Raw genomic sequence first — 16097 nt, 5'->3', positions numbered from 1 at the left:
GTCCACGTATTTGATTTCGAGACCTCAGATTTATAGAAGTTGAGGTCTCGAAATCAAACATCTGAAAGCACACAACTTCGTGTGACAAGGGTGTTTTTTCTTTCATTATTATCTCGCAACTTCAACGACCAATTGAGCTCAAATTTTCACAGGCTTGTTATTTTATGCATATGTTGAGATACCCCAAGTGAGAAGACTGGTCTTTGACAATTACCAATAGTATCCAGTGTCTTTAATCCCAATTTAACAAAAAATTTCTAAAGAATATCATGCCTGGTACAGTTTCCTATCCGGCTACTAGGTTTTTAACCATCAGTGATAGATAATTTGTCACATTGCATCCAATAATTCATTTTATCGCGCAAGCGATAAAATGAATTATACTCTTATTTATACTCTTATTATACTCTTATTATTTATACTGCATATTGCTCCCTATTGGTTAGTTCGCATGAGTCATGGCGAGACTTGTTTTCCAGTCTATGTTTTTTCCCTATGGCTTGCATTAACACGACGGCATATCATGTGTGTGGTATTATGAATGGTAGTGTTGGGTATTCAGCAACCAATGGGAGCGTGGCTTACATAAGCTTGTGTTGGTTTGGTTTACATGGTTGACCAATTAGGATTGGTCTTGCAATTGAGTGGCTGAAAGTTTGACGGGAGCATAATTATTGTCACTTTGTCACAGCTTAATTTTTTTTTGAATAAATTCGGCTTTTAAGCTGTGGCCTAAATCAAACTACTTTTGTTATTGTTTAGTCTGTAATGTGTCCGAGTATAATCATACATGTAGATGTTGAACCAATGTTTTGTATGATAGAGATTGGCTGTTGCCAGCCTGGCGTTTACATCCCCTTGTGGGAGTTTGCAGAGTTCCGTTGGCGGAAAGACCATATAAAACAAACAAACAATTTCATCAGCAGTAAAACAACAACTGCAGCCCAATATTCTTCAAAGCCGAGGAGAAAAATGGAGCTGTATTCGCCGACATCATACAAAGTTTCCTTGGCTAGGCTATAGTTTGTAGTGCACAAGTTCCCGAGTCCAATCAAATCCAACAAATATGGGTATAAATGTTTACCCAACAGGGAGTTTTGCAGGAACAGTTTCTAAGGGGTTTTCCTCTTGCTTTGGTTTGTAGAGCTTCAGGTACTTGTCCGAGTTCTGAAATAAATTATGAAATAAGAAACGGGTCAAGATCATATGAGATTGTGGGAGAAGAAAACAAAACACATGATTTAAAGGGAAGGTTCACGTTTCCAATCATCCTTGAAATTATTGGCAATCAAAACTTTCGGTTAGAAGCCTACATCAGCTTTCAATAGCATAAAGAAACATTTCACTCGGATATCAGTTTTATTCCCCCAAATTTTAATCCAGATTGTGTATTCCTATCGGGAATTATTTTGAAATACCTCCTAAAATTTGGGTCCTAGTTTCAGACTTTTATACCTGTAATGACTCTCACACCTAATTAATTTAAGTGAAACTCCAACAGCAAAGTAAGTAGTGAAAAATCCAATAAGCCTGACTGGTCTTTACCTGGTTAAGTTTTCTGACATGTAGACCCATCTCAGTGGCAGCTTGCTGGATGTAGTCAACCTCAGCAGACGTCAGAGTGTCAAGAGCAATGGGCATCTCAGTTAACGCCTTGTCCTCATCAAATGCCCTGCGTATCAGATTAACATATCAACATTTGAATGATACATTTGGTATTCAAACTTAAAATTTATAGCAACAAAAACCTTTTGGTCAGAAACCTAAGGCAGGTGTCGAATCAATGTTGGAAAACGGAGGAAAAAGTATTTAATTACTTTATATGAAGCAGATTTCCCATATATGTTTGCTGAGGAAGTTCTGTCATTAACAAACTTCCCCTAAAATTCACCTGCCAGTAAAACCTTCTGCAGGTTTAACAAAGAATTGACAAGAGGGGGATTAGAACCAACGACCTCCGCATTAACGTGCCGGAAGTCGTTGGTTCAAATCCCACTAGTCAATTTTTTGTTCAACCCTCAAACCATTAAAAATTTACCCAGTCAGTTCCCTTGCGGTTAATACTGATGATTAAAATCCTTACAAAATGTCTGAGAAGTTAAGAAATGGCAGGATCAACACAAGACAACAGAAAAACAGGACTGAAAAACCCAGGGGTCGATTTCACAAGGAGTTAGGACTAGTCCTAAGAGATACCAAAAATGTACCACTAGTCCTAAGTTAAGACGGGTAACTCGTCCTAACTCGAGATAAGACTAGTCTTAACTCTTTGTGAAATCCACCCTAGAACACAAACAAAACCATGCCAGAGACAGCCACACAAGAATGCAGGTATGCATTACAGTAAGTATGCAAAAAGACTTTCAAACAATTCATCAAATATTCAATAAGTTGCAGGCAGAAAAAAACTAGTATATAAATATGAAGGAAAAAAACACAGGCAAAATCAAGATTTTTATTTCTTATTTACCCTGGGAAACCTCTCAGTGAAACACTGTATTTCAGAGGTGCCCAGCAACTACAAACACATTAAAATTTCAAAAATGTATTTAATGAATAGGGTAGATGGCCTTAGCTTTTGATCCAAACTGGACCTTCCTCAGAGGCATAAAACAAGTACAAACAAATACATATACATTTATAGAAAAAGAGAGGGGAAAGGGATTAAGGGAAGGATCCAGAAAGAAGCGGGAAAATAACAGCCAATCAAAGTTTCTATTTCATGTATGTTTATATTTGATAGGGTTTTAATATAAAAATATGTTTTAAAAAACATTAATTAATATTAAAAATAGAAAAACAGCCAAAGATTATAAATGAAGGGAGAAGACAAACAAGCAAGCAGACGAAACATTAAAAACACATGGTAGAAAACCACATGTGTACTTACTTGAGTCTTTTCTTGAGTAGTTCTTGTGTTTCCGCTGGGCACATCTTCTGTTTATCAAGCCCACTGGACCCATCTTGAGTTTTGGAAGTATTATTTTCTGTAAGAAAGCAACCATTATAACAATTTAATGGATGTTAAACTTGTATCAGGAATAACAAATTATATTTTTGTAGTATGTGTGTAAAGCACTGTATACACAAAACTGTCCATCAGTCCTGTGGGAAACAAAAATGGGCTATGGATTCGAACCCATGACCTTTACCATTCAAGAACAGACGTCTTTACCACTCACTGAGCTGACCCGGTAGCTAGAGGTAGTTCTATTTATTTAAAGGCACTGGACACTATTGGTAATTACTCAAAATAATTATTAGCATAAAACCTTACTTGGTATTATTAGTAATGGGGAGAGGTTGATAGTATAAAACATTCTGAGAAACGGCTCCCTCTGAAGTAACGTAGCTTCCGAGAAAGAAGTAATTTTCCACGAATTTGATTTTGAGACCTCAGATTTAGAACTTGAGGTCTCGAAATCAACCATCTTAACGCACACAACTTCGTGTGACACAGGTGTTTTTTTCTTTCATTATTATCTCGCTAGTTCGATGACCGATTGAGCTCAAATTTTCACAGGTTTGTTATTTTATGTATATGTTGAGATACATCAACTGTTAAGACTATAGTCTTTGACAATAACCAATAGTGTCCAGTGCCTTTAAGCAGCAGGTTTCGCAAGAATTTAAATATGTTAAATTTGGGTTTGGGATAATGACACAAATAAGATATTCTCCCAAGATAATTGTGATGATGACCTCAGGTGAACTGTACCAAAAATCCGCAACCAGAAGAATTTGGCCAGATACACTAGCTTGCCTATAGGGAGAGCCAAGTCATCGAACATAAATATTGAAATACTGTGCAAGTTATGGCAAGTTCTACATATTATGTCAGGTAATAAACCACCACCCTTGCATAAAAAAACAAAAAAACAAAAACAAGGGAAACCGATTGGGAAAGTGTTAAAAATAGTTTGGGCTTGAACAAAGACAAGTTTACTTGAACAAACAACCTCAAGATTAACACCTGCGCTCTACAAAATAAGCTATCCAGCCCTATGTTGGCGGTTCCCCCTATCACATCAGTCAATATCTTTGTTTGGGGGTGCCAGTCAGACGCCATATAACCGCTATCTGCAGTGTAGACAAGGATCCTACCCCTAATTACTGTACAACCTGGAGGGTGTCGGCCAGGGGATCACCTTATAGGAACACGTTGCCTTGGATCGGTCGAGTTGGTCTTTGAAAAGCGTTTGTAACCGTTTATTATAAAATGTACATGGGTAGAAAGATGTTGTAAAAGTAGAATACAAAGATCCACACAAACATGCCTCGAAACTGCACGGTTTTCCTTTTACCTCGTCGACTAACACAGTCGGCCATTTATGGGAGTCAAATTTTTGACTCCCATAAATGGCCGACCGTGTTAGTTCGCACAGTAAAAGGAAAACCACGCAATTTCGAGGCAAATTTGTGTGGATCATTGTATTGTACTTTTCAAACATCGTTCCAACCATATGCATTTTATTTAAAAAAAACTGTTACAAATGCTTTTACAGACCAACTCGTCCGATCCAAGGCAACGTGTTCCTTAAAGGGGATGCGACTTTTTAATATTAAATGTCAAGTAATAAACCACAAGGGAAACTGACACAACTAAGTAAATAGTTTGGGTTTGATTAAAGACAAATTCACAGATTCTGGACGTGAAACAAGTCTTCCGTTCTACATTTGTGTACCTTTGTTTGCGCTTTTCGTTGCCGAGGGGAACATTTTGGTGTACATTGACTGCTCCATTTGTTTGAAAGTTTTCCTCGCCGTGTGCAATTTAGCGATCTCCTTGACGATGGCTGTGTCGTTTGGACACTGCTTCTGGGCTTTAGACAGCCACTTCTGTGCTTTTTCAAACTCACTCAGCTGCAAAAAGGCCTGAAACAAAGAAGATACAATCAAAAATATGGGTATCACTAAGAGAAAAACACAGCCTGTATTAACCTTTCTATTCTTTGTAATATTGTATGGCTAGTTGACCAATCATTATCCAAAGAAGAAATACAAGATCTGGGCCCAATTTCATAGAGCTGCTAAGCACAAAAAATTGCTATGCATGAAATTTCTTCCTTGATAAAAACAAGATTACCAATCAAATTTCCATGTGATTGTCAGGATACGCAAACAACAGCTGAATACCAGTAACAAGCAATATGCAACAAATGAAAATTTGGTTGGCAATCCTGCTTTTATCAAGGAAGACTTTTCATGCTAAGCAAATTGTTGTGCTTAGCAGCTCTATGAAATTGGGCCCTGCACGGTGAGGTTGGCGTAGTGGTGGCTTGCCTCCCCTTCCACCTCTAGGACCCTGGGGTCGATTTCACAAGGAGTTAGGAGATATACAAATTGCATTGATAGTCCTAAGTTAGGACAAGTAACTGGTCCTAACTTGAGATAAGACTAGTCCTAACTCTTTGTGAAATCCACCCCTGGTTCCATACCTTCCGGGGGCACTATGTGGATTAGATTTTCATTCCCTACTTGATTGTGTGGGTTTTCCCCTGCAATAATTCTGTGGGTTTTTCCGAGAACTGAAACTTTTCCATTGTCTTCTCTCTTCTCAACTGGCTGTACTTAGAGTAATGATAATATGTATCCAGTTATCCAAATGAAAAAGGAGATATCACCTTAAAGACACTGTACACTATTGGTAATTGTCAAAGACCAGTCTTCTCACTCAGCGTATCTCAACATATGCATAAAATAACGAACCTGTGAAAATTTGAGCTCAATCGGTCATCGAAGTTATGAGAGAAAAAACGGCCTTGTCACATCAGGTTGTATGCTTTCAGATGCTTGATTTTGATACCTCAAACTCTAAATCTGAGGTCTTGAAATCAAATACGTGGAAAAGATACTTCTTTCTCGAATACTACTTTACTTCAAAGGGACCCGTTTCTCACAATGTTTTATACTATCAACCTCTCCCCATTACTCTTCACCGAGTAAGGTTTTATGCTAATAATTATTTTGAGTAACTACCAATAGTGTCCACTGCCTTTAAACAGAGCTGCAGTAGGCTTTTAACCAAAAGTTAGTATCGCCATTAATTTTAAAGGCAGCGGACACTATTGGTATTTACTCAAAACAATTGTTAGCATAAAAACTTACTTGGTAACAAGCAATGGAGAGCTGCTGATAGTATAAAACATTGTGAGAAACAGCTCCCTCTGAAGTAACGTAGTTTTTGAGAAAAAAAGTAATTTCTCACTGAAATATTTGAATTGATTTCGAGACCTCAGCTAATGCCTAGAAGAAGAAAAAAATATATATATATATCTTAGTTACCTGGCCTCGTCTAAACATAGCTTTGACATTATTGTGATCGATATCTAACGCCTTCATGCAGTTGGACAACGCCCTCGTTGAGTGGCAAAGTTTGATGTTACACAAGGCTGAGTTGAGATACAACTTAAGCAGGACTCGTTTCATTTCATCTTCTTCAGACTCATCGGCTAGTCTAGCTTCTTCAAGGAGTCTGATGGCCTGATAAGGATGCAATTAAACAAAACAGAATGCAAAGCTTTTTTTAAATATATATTTTTATGAGATATCGCCCAACTCACAGGGCCGGACGGCGACTTCAAGGTGAGAGCTACCCTTAACTGATTTGGTAATGACCCAAGTCAACTGTCACCAAGCACGTTGCCACCTACTCCTTCGTCTGAAACACAGTTACCCCCTTCACAGTCTGTAAGGATGTAGACATGGGTATCATCCACTAAAAGCCTGGCTGGTAGAGCAGAATGAACTACCTTCTTAACTTTGTACGAGGCAGTTATGGTTTATAGGACTCTTGCAAAAGGGCACAAGTGTCATGACCGAGAATGAAACCCACACTCTGCTGTTGACAGTACCAGAGCTTGGGTCCGGTGAACTAGACCGCTCAGCCACCACGAGCCAAAATATGAGCAAAATATCAGGGAGGATTACTTCTCATTTGGGAACTTGATAACAATGTTATCTACTTTGAATGAAAAAGTCATTCAGTTAGGAAGGTTTTACTTATTCATTTCTTAGTTATCCAGGGGGAATTTCTTAAAATACAATACTGTTTTTTTTTCAATTGTACCCAGCAATAACAACTACACTAATCCTTACCTACATCAGGTGTCTTCTAGGCACCCTGATGTCATTTTATACGAGGTATATCCACAAATGAAATTTATCTTACCTTTCCGTAGTGATAACTGGCTTTGGAGAATAGTTTATTTTGGTAAAGTTCATTGCCACTCTGTGGAAAAAAGAAGAAGGTTGGTTTAATAAGGACTAACTAATCAACACAAATAAACAACTTGGTACCCGGATCTCAGACACTGTAATCAAATGTGCAACATCATATCGAAGCTTTATTTTTACTTGCGGTAATCATCTGAGAGCTGGGTAAAAGAATGTTTGTCTGACAAACAGGTACCTTGATGTACCTTGATTAATTAATTAGTGTGAGGTAACATTATAAGGGACCATCCAAAGTTTTTTCAAAAATTTTCAATGGAAAGTACTACTTTTTACCATTTTTCTTTCAAAAATTATGACCATTATTTTAATATTATTATCTTACACACCTTTTTAAAAATTCCTGCATGGTCTCCGACCCCCTCTACTTTGGACAGCCCCTAACCCAAATCCCTCAAGTGATTTACATATAACTCAAGACCAGTATACACAAAACCATACAATCATCTCAAGCTATACCTTGCGCTCTGCATTCGCCACGTTAAGAATCTCAGAAAACGTTGCCTTCTTCCTCTGTTCAACCGTCCATGTGTCAAACTCTCCAGCTACGGGATTGTCCATTATATTCACCAGCTCCACCTCAAATAAAACTGGCAAGGAAAACAAACAAAACTTATTTTAAAGATGAATATTTCGTGCACTATAACTTAAAACCAGATTGCTTAGAACAAGTTTATGCCCCACGTTTAGTCGACCTGTGATTGACCACTGACTAGCAACTAACATGCGCAGCGGCATTCAACACTCCATTGCCTTCCGTGTTTTCCCTAAAGTGTCACTGGTTCCCTTCTGTGCTTTACACATGTTAGAATGGAGCAGGCTATCGGGACCACGGAAGAAACCATGGTCATGAGGCTGGTTCCAAATGGTCGGCCCCATTAGTCAACCATTGGTTGACTAGACTTGGTTCAAGTACAAATAGTCAACCTTTAGTTAACCATGGTTCACACTCGAACTTGCTCTTAGACTGTGTTGGCTTGGCCGAGCAGATAAGAGCACAGAACACAAGCTCAGCAGCCGATTTCACAAAACGCTAGGATTAATCCTATCTCGAGTTAGGACAAGTAACCCGTCCTAACTTAGGATGGATTCAATGCGTCCTTTGTCTTTCGGTCCTAAGATTAATCCTAAGTTAGAAAGAGTTTGGTGAAACCGGCGGCTGGTGTTTCTGATCAACAGAGTGTAGGTTCGAAACCAGGTCGTGCTCTAAGGTAGGTCAACTAGCAAGCTATTACTATTACTTAACTGTTATTGCTTTGTCCTTCAGATGGGACGTAAAGTCAGGGGTGCTCTCTTTGAGAGTACTACTTCACTTTTTCATAAGAACTCAAATATTAAAACTGATGACTTTTACAATGAATCCTTTACTTACTTGATGCATTTTCAGGTATCCTAGGTGGTACCCCCATAGCTCCGAAGGCGTACTCCGGTTTCACCAAAAACTGTGATATTTCACCTTTACGCATCGTTGAAATAGATACATCAAGACCTTCAATGACTTTACCTACATCAAAATTTCAAAGACACACTCACCTCAATATGTGGAATTACGAAAAACTGTCAAAGATGTCCAAGGCAAGGAACAACCGAGTTTCATTTTTGAGCCAATATCATGTGTCACTACTTGATCCATAAAATGAGATAGCCATCTCTCCTAACCCCCACCCTCACAGTGAGAGACAGTGAGGTCTCCATTTGACCTCAGTGAGAGCCATTGAGCAGGCCTGGAATTTCACGGAGGCCATGGCCTCCATTGCCCAGGGCCCAATTTCATGGCTCTGCTTACCGTAAGCATAAAATCGGCGCTTACGGAAGCAGGAAATTATGTGCTTACGGCAAGCGTATTTCACGGGTTGGCGGCGAATTTTTGCTTCTGCGCGTGCGTACTCCATGTTACTTACCATTTTATTTGAGGACAAGTGCCCTCTTTTGGTCCATAGACTACTGGGCTACATTCTACACTGTAGCAACACATTTAATTGATATTTCAGCTACAGGTCCATGGCTAGAACTTTCCACTTTATCAAGATAGAGAGAGCCCAACTGGCAACTCACCTCAGGAAACAGACTGATTCAAAACAAAACAAAAGTCAGGGCTTGATTAATTAATTAATTGCCAGTGACTGTTTCCTTCATAAAATCATAGCTGCGAAGGAAAGGGGGGTCACCGCCCCTCCCCCCTGTAGCCAGATAAAAAAATAAAAAAATTAAAACAACAATTCTTTTTATAAAACATAAAATTAAAAAAAATCTGGCCCCCCCCCCAAAAAAAAATAAAAAATAAAAACTAAAATAAAACTTGTTTGCATCAACAACCATTTTTTATGGGTTCGCATTTTCAGGATCGGTTGTCCTATCGGTCAGCAACGCACATTTGGAAAGGGTCCAACAACTACTTACTGCCAATTTTCAAAAAACATATTGAAACAGATGAAACACTGAGCGCTGGAAAAATTCAGGAAAAATTTGAAAATTCCGGCAGTAGCCGGAAAACTGGCATCCCTGTGCATGTGCAAAGGGCCCAGAGAACTGCGGGCTATAGTCAAACGTGGTTCTAGGTAGCCCGACAGTCTAGTCAGAAATGAGCAATTTACCTGTATTAACTTACCCCAACAGGCTCGTTAATACTTGTGCGGGCTTGTCAAACGTACAGCTAACTAGCCCGGCTGCCAAGTCAAGAAAAAGTTGGCGCAAAAGGCCTGATAAATATCAGAGGTGTTATATATGTTCCTTCTTTGTCTCTTACCCTCTCCCAGACGATGTTTCTCTGGTCTGTTCCGAAGTCTCGTTGAGTCATACGGGTCATCGGAATATTCAAGGTATCCATTATAATGAACTGAATTTTTAAGAGAAGAGCATTCACAAAGGATTAACATTAGATGAGACTTCAGACTTTAAGCATGGGCAGTGACACTTTGTCATTCAAAAGAGCATTCTCCCTTAAAGGCAGTGGACACTATTGGTAATGTATACACTCAAAATAATTATTAGCATAAAACCTTTCTTGGTGAAGAGTAATGGGGAGAGGTTGATGGTATAAAACATTGTGAGAAACGGCTCCCTCTGAAGTGCCATAGTTTTCACAAAAAGAAGTAATTTTCCTAGAATTTGATTTCGAGACCTCAGATTTAGAACTTGAGGTCTCGAAATCAACCATCTAAGCGCACACAACTTCGTGTGACAAGGGTGTTTTTTTTTTCATTATTATCTCGCAAGTTCGATGACCGATTGAGCTCACATGTTTGTTATTTTATGCATATGTTGAGATACACCAACTGTGAAGGCTAGTCTTTGTCAATTACCATTAGTGTCCAATGGCTTTTACAGTGGTGCCTGATCAAATGCCATTTAAAACACCCGAGGACCGGTCAAATCTCTCTTCAAGTGGCCTGACTATTGAAAAAGCTAATGGACTAATGACTGGTCCTGCTGGCCATTCACTTTTAAAACAAGTTTAAGGGCAAACCTGCACTACCCCTCTAATTACACTTTTGACTCTTTAAGTTCTACAAAGAACACTTTCTTTCTAAAAAGACAGGAAGGCATTTGGAGTAGATGGAGGTGATGTATTTTTTCTCAAATTTTTTTTTTATGCAAGTCGCCAGACACACAAGGCCGAAGGCCACTTCAAGGTGTGAGCTACAATTATTTTTTTCCAGAGGCCGTTGCCACCTACTCCTAGGGCTGAAACAGGGTTACCCCTTTTACGGTCCGTACGGATGTAGGCTTGGGTATCATCAGTCCGAAGCGTGGCCGGTAGAGCAGAAAGCACTACCTCCTCAATTTTACGTAGCAAGTGTCACGACCGGGATTCGAACCCACACTCTGCTGATCAAACACCAGAGCTTGAATCTGGCGCTCTTATCGCTCAGCCATGTGATGCTGTATTTCAACCTCGTGTGATATAGATTTCAAGGAGCTTTTGAAAGTTTAATAAGTCAACAACTAACCTGTTGCAGTATCACTTTGACCTATGACCTCTCCAGATCCCACTTTGATGACTCTCTTCATCACACCGCCATCACCGATAATAGGACGCATACGCCTGCTGATCTTTTCAAATGGCGACTGTAAAAGAAAATAAGAACCATTAACATTTACTGTGGACCAGTTGCATGGTGTGAGAACGGTTGCTAACAGAAAGGTCTAAATCTAGGATCAACATTTTAGGGGGAATCTTCACCCTCTCTATCTGTGTTTGTTAAAAACCCAAGAGCTCAGTTCCGTGACTCTGATTCATAGACTAATATATAGTGTAACTTGTAAGGTGTGTTGGCACTGTCTCATACTGTCTTGTCTGCTTCCTTTGTCCTTTGTCCTGTAATGGTTCCTTGGTTTTATGTTTGTTTGTCCATAGGTTATGGTTCAAAAGCGTTCTGCTTAACCTTACACCTAAATGTTGTCATTCTGCTGGTAACTATTGAATCAAAATATATTTATTATTTCATGCTACAACTTGGGTAATTTCAACATATTATGTGTTTTTTTTTAGGAACTACATCATTGAAACAAATGTTACTCAATTGAAAAGTGAATTGGGCCTTAATTCATAAAGCCTGTAGTGTAAGCACAACAACTTTCTGAGCACAAAATATAGCTTGCTTAGCAAAAATAGCTACCCACCAGAACACAATTCAGGTTTTATACCATTGCTTCACGATAATAACTTTCATCTCCTCAAGAGACTAAAATTATTTTAGCATGTACACCGAAATCACCAGTAATGGTATTTAGGCGACTCTACTGAAAACATCTCTCTGTGATTTTACTTTTGTTCTCAAAAAGTTGCCAATGCCAATGACTAATGAAGCTGAAACCTTCTACAGGTAATTTATATTACGTACATCTTCATTCACAGTGAGTAGGGAATCATCTCATGGCCAAACTCACATGTGCCTATCCTGGGTGTCATTTTGGGTGTGAGAATCGTGTACAAACATGCACAAAAGAGAGTTGACACCTAACGCGCACTTGTTCGGAGGCGCGTTCTGTTTTGTGTAAGAAGTCAATAGCTCCACCTTGCATAAAGCAAAACGCTTCAGGTACGTAGAGGTCACGCACACGTTTTTACGCACAGAGAACAGCCATTGTCCAATGATCTGCCTCAGCTTTTTGAGAGTGTGATGTCATATGCAATGGGTCTATTCAGTGAAAGGCTTTGGTGATGTGTCTCACCAGATGTTCATCTCCTGGTTCGTCATCGTCAGGGTCCATCATCTCACGGTTCAACTGCTTGAAGACTTCCTCCTCATCAAAGTAGTTCTTCTCAGTCGACTCTGAGTGACCAAAGATAAAGGAATCAAAAGATCAATAAGTAAGTTTTGAAACTTTGTACGGTGGAGATACAATCTAGGCAAGGTTTGTAGTTGCACCCTTTACATGAGTAGGATTTGAAAGGGTAACATCTAGTTAGGTTTGCATTAACACCATAAGTGAGCAAGGTTTTAACTTTGCATGGTGGAGATCATAAAAGATTATAAGGCTTGCAGTAACTTTTGAGCGATCGAAATAGACAGTCAGTTCATTCTTAGGGTGTATATCATGGAAATAGATGAATTGCAATTTCTCCACTGATAACAGTCAGTGATTTCCTGGGGCGCTAATACTGTAAGACTGCAGATGTCAAAATTTCGCCCCCAAAAAAATATTAGCAAAAAAAAGAGGGAAAAAAACAAAACATTTTTAACGTTCCCCTTTTTTCTTTTTCTTGTTAATATAGAAGAACAAAAGGCTACCTCTAAACGATTTAAGACGAAACAAAAATAATTTTGAAAAATAGCCCAGCAGGTTGTCTTTAAAATAGGCCATTTAAAAAAGAAGAAAAAAAGATGAAAAAAGGGCTTCCTTCCTTTTTTTCAAAAAGGCTGGACGCTTAAAACATGTTTTTTTTTTTATTTGTCCTTTCAGCAACCCAGTTTCTACTCTAACTAGGTGTAATCAGCATTATGAAGTCCACATACCCACTGGTTGACACACCTCAAACTCCACACCTTTACTCTCTGGTTTACAGAGTTCTTCGAGGTCCACAGGCTCAGACAAGTTGATGTGAAAATCATCTTCGAGACGATCTACCTGACTTGGGGGTTCCATGGTCGTAAAGTGCGTTTTTTTATTTCTGAAAAAGGGAAATAAACCTGTTGAAAATACTCATTCTTACATTCTCAACCGTAAACAGTTTTTATTGTAAACTAGCAAATTTTTCAATGCGCATGAACGATGAACGACTGAGTATTAAAACAAACGTACATGGACACACACAGTGCCAATAAAAAAAACTAAATATGGCCTCTATTCTCATCTCACTGCCTTGCGAATTTGCAACTCCTTTTCTAATTTTAAGACTTGAGAATTTTTTAATTTGGAGGCCACGGAGGCCATGGCCTGCGATGCCCTAGTTGCGATAACAGAACCCTCCTCCCAACGGCGGAGCTGGAGGAACCCTCCTCCCGATGGCGGAGCCTTCGTCTCTGCCGGCGAGAGGAGGGTTACTTATCATAACAAAAGAGGTGTAGATGGCGCGAGGTTTGAAATAAAAATTAATGTTCCCATGTGCATTTAAGGCTTGTTTTGTTCAGTTTGTCATAATTTACTTGAGGACAGATGCATGTCCTGAAAAAATGGCACTGCGTGTTAAGTGCCGTTCCCCCGTCCCCCTGCCCCTTCCTCTTCCCGTACCAAGTGCTCTAATTATCGTTCTCCATGATCCCATCCCCACAGTAACTTTGCTTGTACTGTACGCGAGCGGCCCATAGCAACAGTTCTTTGCTTGCAGTGTACGCGCGAGCTACCTAGCAACAGTAGAAACGGCGCGCAAAACCCCACAAACTTTGGTGTTTTTTTGCTCATAAATCTGTCAATTCTAAACGGATTTCAGTCAAAAATAGACGAGTGTCAAGAAAGCTCCTTTCTTCCGTGTAAATTTAACAAGATTTGATGCAATATCCAGGGAGGAGATCTACATCACAGTCACACACACACACACACACGATTCGGCTATTTATAAAGAAATTAGTGAAAAAGTGGTGGCGCCATACACAAAGTTATCAAATTATTTTTATACGGCACGTTGTCTCCGATGTCTACTTCTACCTCTATATGGATGGGGTGGTCTGACCTTTGGCACTCTTCTCTGATTGCAAAAAATTACTACCTACTACTAGTACTACTACCAGTCCATGCAGCATGCTGCGCGACAGCCAAAGTAATTGTTTACACTTCTTCACCATGTTCACTCATAATCATATAGTTGAATTTGCCCCGCTTTGGTTTCAACACGAGTTCGTTTACAGTGTGTAAATGTAGAGCAGTTACACCATAAATCATACACACAAACCTTGCTCTAGTCTATGCACAAACTTACTTACACAACTGATCACCAGAGGTATGTGATGATGACAGGAACAGGATCAACCTCAACAACAGTTTCAATCATTTTCGTCTGTCACCATGTGTGATTTTGCTGTTTTAAAAACCGGGTAGCGCCCTCTTGCATCGTTGGACAAACATCCATCGATATTTCCTGTATCGATTGATATAAATAGGCCGTGTCCGAAACGGCGACTTCGGCTACAGCTACGGCTAGATCGCGCGCGTCTGCTATTCTTCAACACTGGTAGACGCGCTGATCTAGACGTTGCTGTAGCCGAAGTCGTCGTTTCGGACACGGCCTTAATTGGATTTTGGACTAGGGAGGTCGAGGTCACTGCTCATTAGCATAGACCTTATTGCAGATAGCGATTTTGAACAACTGCGCATGTGCGCGCAAAGGACTGTGGGAAAAATTTGGCACCTCGCTCAAAAAAGTAAACAACGTTCAACGTTTGGATCGTACACGATCGATCGGTTTGCAAAATGGATGTGGCAGGAGTGACCGAGAAAGAGCTGACTGATAGAATAAATAGTTCTGGCATAGACGAACTAAGGTAATCTTTAGCTAAAGTGAATGTGCCAAGACACAGTAGTTAAAGACAAACTCCAAAGGCGACATTTTTTCGCGATAAAATTACTGTTTTTAGGTTTGCCCGTCTACGTCTGTAGGTAGGGCGTCGGAAGACTGACATTTGACAAGGTCAATGGCGAGAAGTTGCAACACGGATCAGTGACCCTCCCGCAACCATCAGTCACCCTCGAAGGATCGGAAATAACAACCAAAACTTCCCACCAGTGACTCCGATTTGTGCTGATAAATACTTCGACATAAGCATGGACGACCTCCATGACAAAAGTAAGACATTGTTTTCTGTTACTAAACAGAGAAACATTGCCAAGGTCATGATGATCGAGGACTGTCATGACTGTTTTACAAAAAATAAAAACATTTCTTATTCCTGGTCTAGATATAGCTCTATGGATAAAGCCCATCAATGGTGACATTGTCTTGATTCGATTGTATCTGTAATTGTATGCCACTAATCAGCAATGACGTGGACGTAAATAGAATAGCTTTCAATCATGGTAGTTGTACATTTTTAAAACTTTATGTGGCAGATGATACTTTTTCCTTATTTCTCACACCATCAACTTTTTAGGTCTACCACTGATATGGTTCAAAATTAAAGTGACCAAAAGTGACTAAGTAATTGTGGTTTATGTTTATATTTATTAATATAAATATATTTCTACCTCCATGGTTATACCGTAGATCATGACATGACAAGTACGACAAGGTTCTGGTGTAGGTCCTAGCATACTTCTAGTTTCTAGAACTTAGAAGTAGTCCTAGCATAAACATTTTTTTATCAAGGGTTCAGTTTATACAAGTTTGATGTACACGTTTTGTACGAACATGATTCTGTGCATAATATAATTACATACTTTGTGCTTTGTTTTGTGCATGTATAACAAAAATGATACTTTTAGTACAC

The 16097-nt window shown here is 39.4% G+C and overlaps 1 protein-coding gene across 1 annotated transcript; it reads right to left on the bottom strand.

Annotated features, from left to right (window-relative positions):
* Positions 1–207: 207 nt before the first annotated feature.
* LOC117290948 (inactive peptidyl-prolyl cis-trans isomerase FKBP6-like) lies at positions 208–14746 on the bottom strand. Its single transcript, XM_033772527.1, has 13 exons — positions 14598–14746; positions 13194–13348; positions 12409–12509; positions 11184–11301; positions 9980–10069; positions 8606–8737; positions 7693–7823; positions 7172–7231; positions 6286–6483; positions 4686–4875; positions 2891–2987; positions 1546–1672; positions 208–1167 (listed from the first exon to the last, which is right to left on the bottom strand). The coding sequence occupies exons 2-13, from the start codon at positions 13321–13323 to the stop codon at positions 1081–1083; spliced, it is 1461 nt and encodes a 486-aa protein (XP_033628418.1). The 5' UTR covers positions 13324–13348; positions 14598–14746; the 3' UTR covers positions 208–1080.
* Positions 14747–16097: the final 1351 nt, after the last annotated feature.

The sequence above is a fragment of the Asterias rubens genome, chromosome 5, assembly GCF_902459465.1.
Source record: "Asterias rubens chromosome 5, eAstRub1.3, whole genome shotgun sequence".
Taxonomy (NCBI): domain Eukaryota; kingdom Metazoa; phylum Echinodermata; class Asteroidea; order Forcipulatida; family Asteriidae; genus Asterias; species Asterias rubens.
Note: the sequence above shows the minus strand (reverse complement) of the source record. Positions and strands in the feature narration are given on the sequence as shown.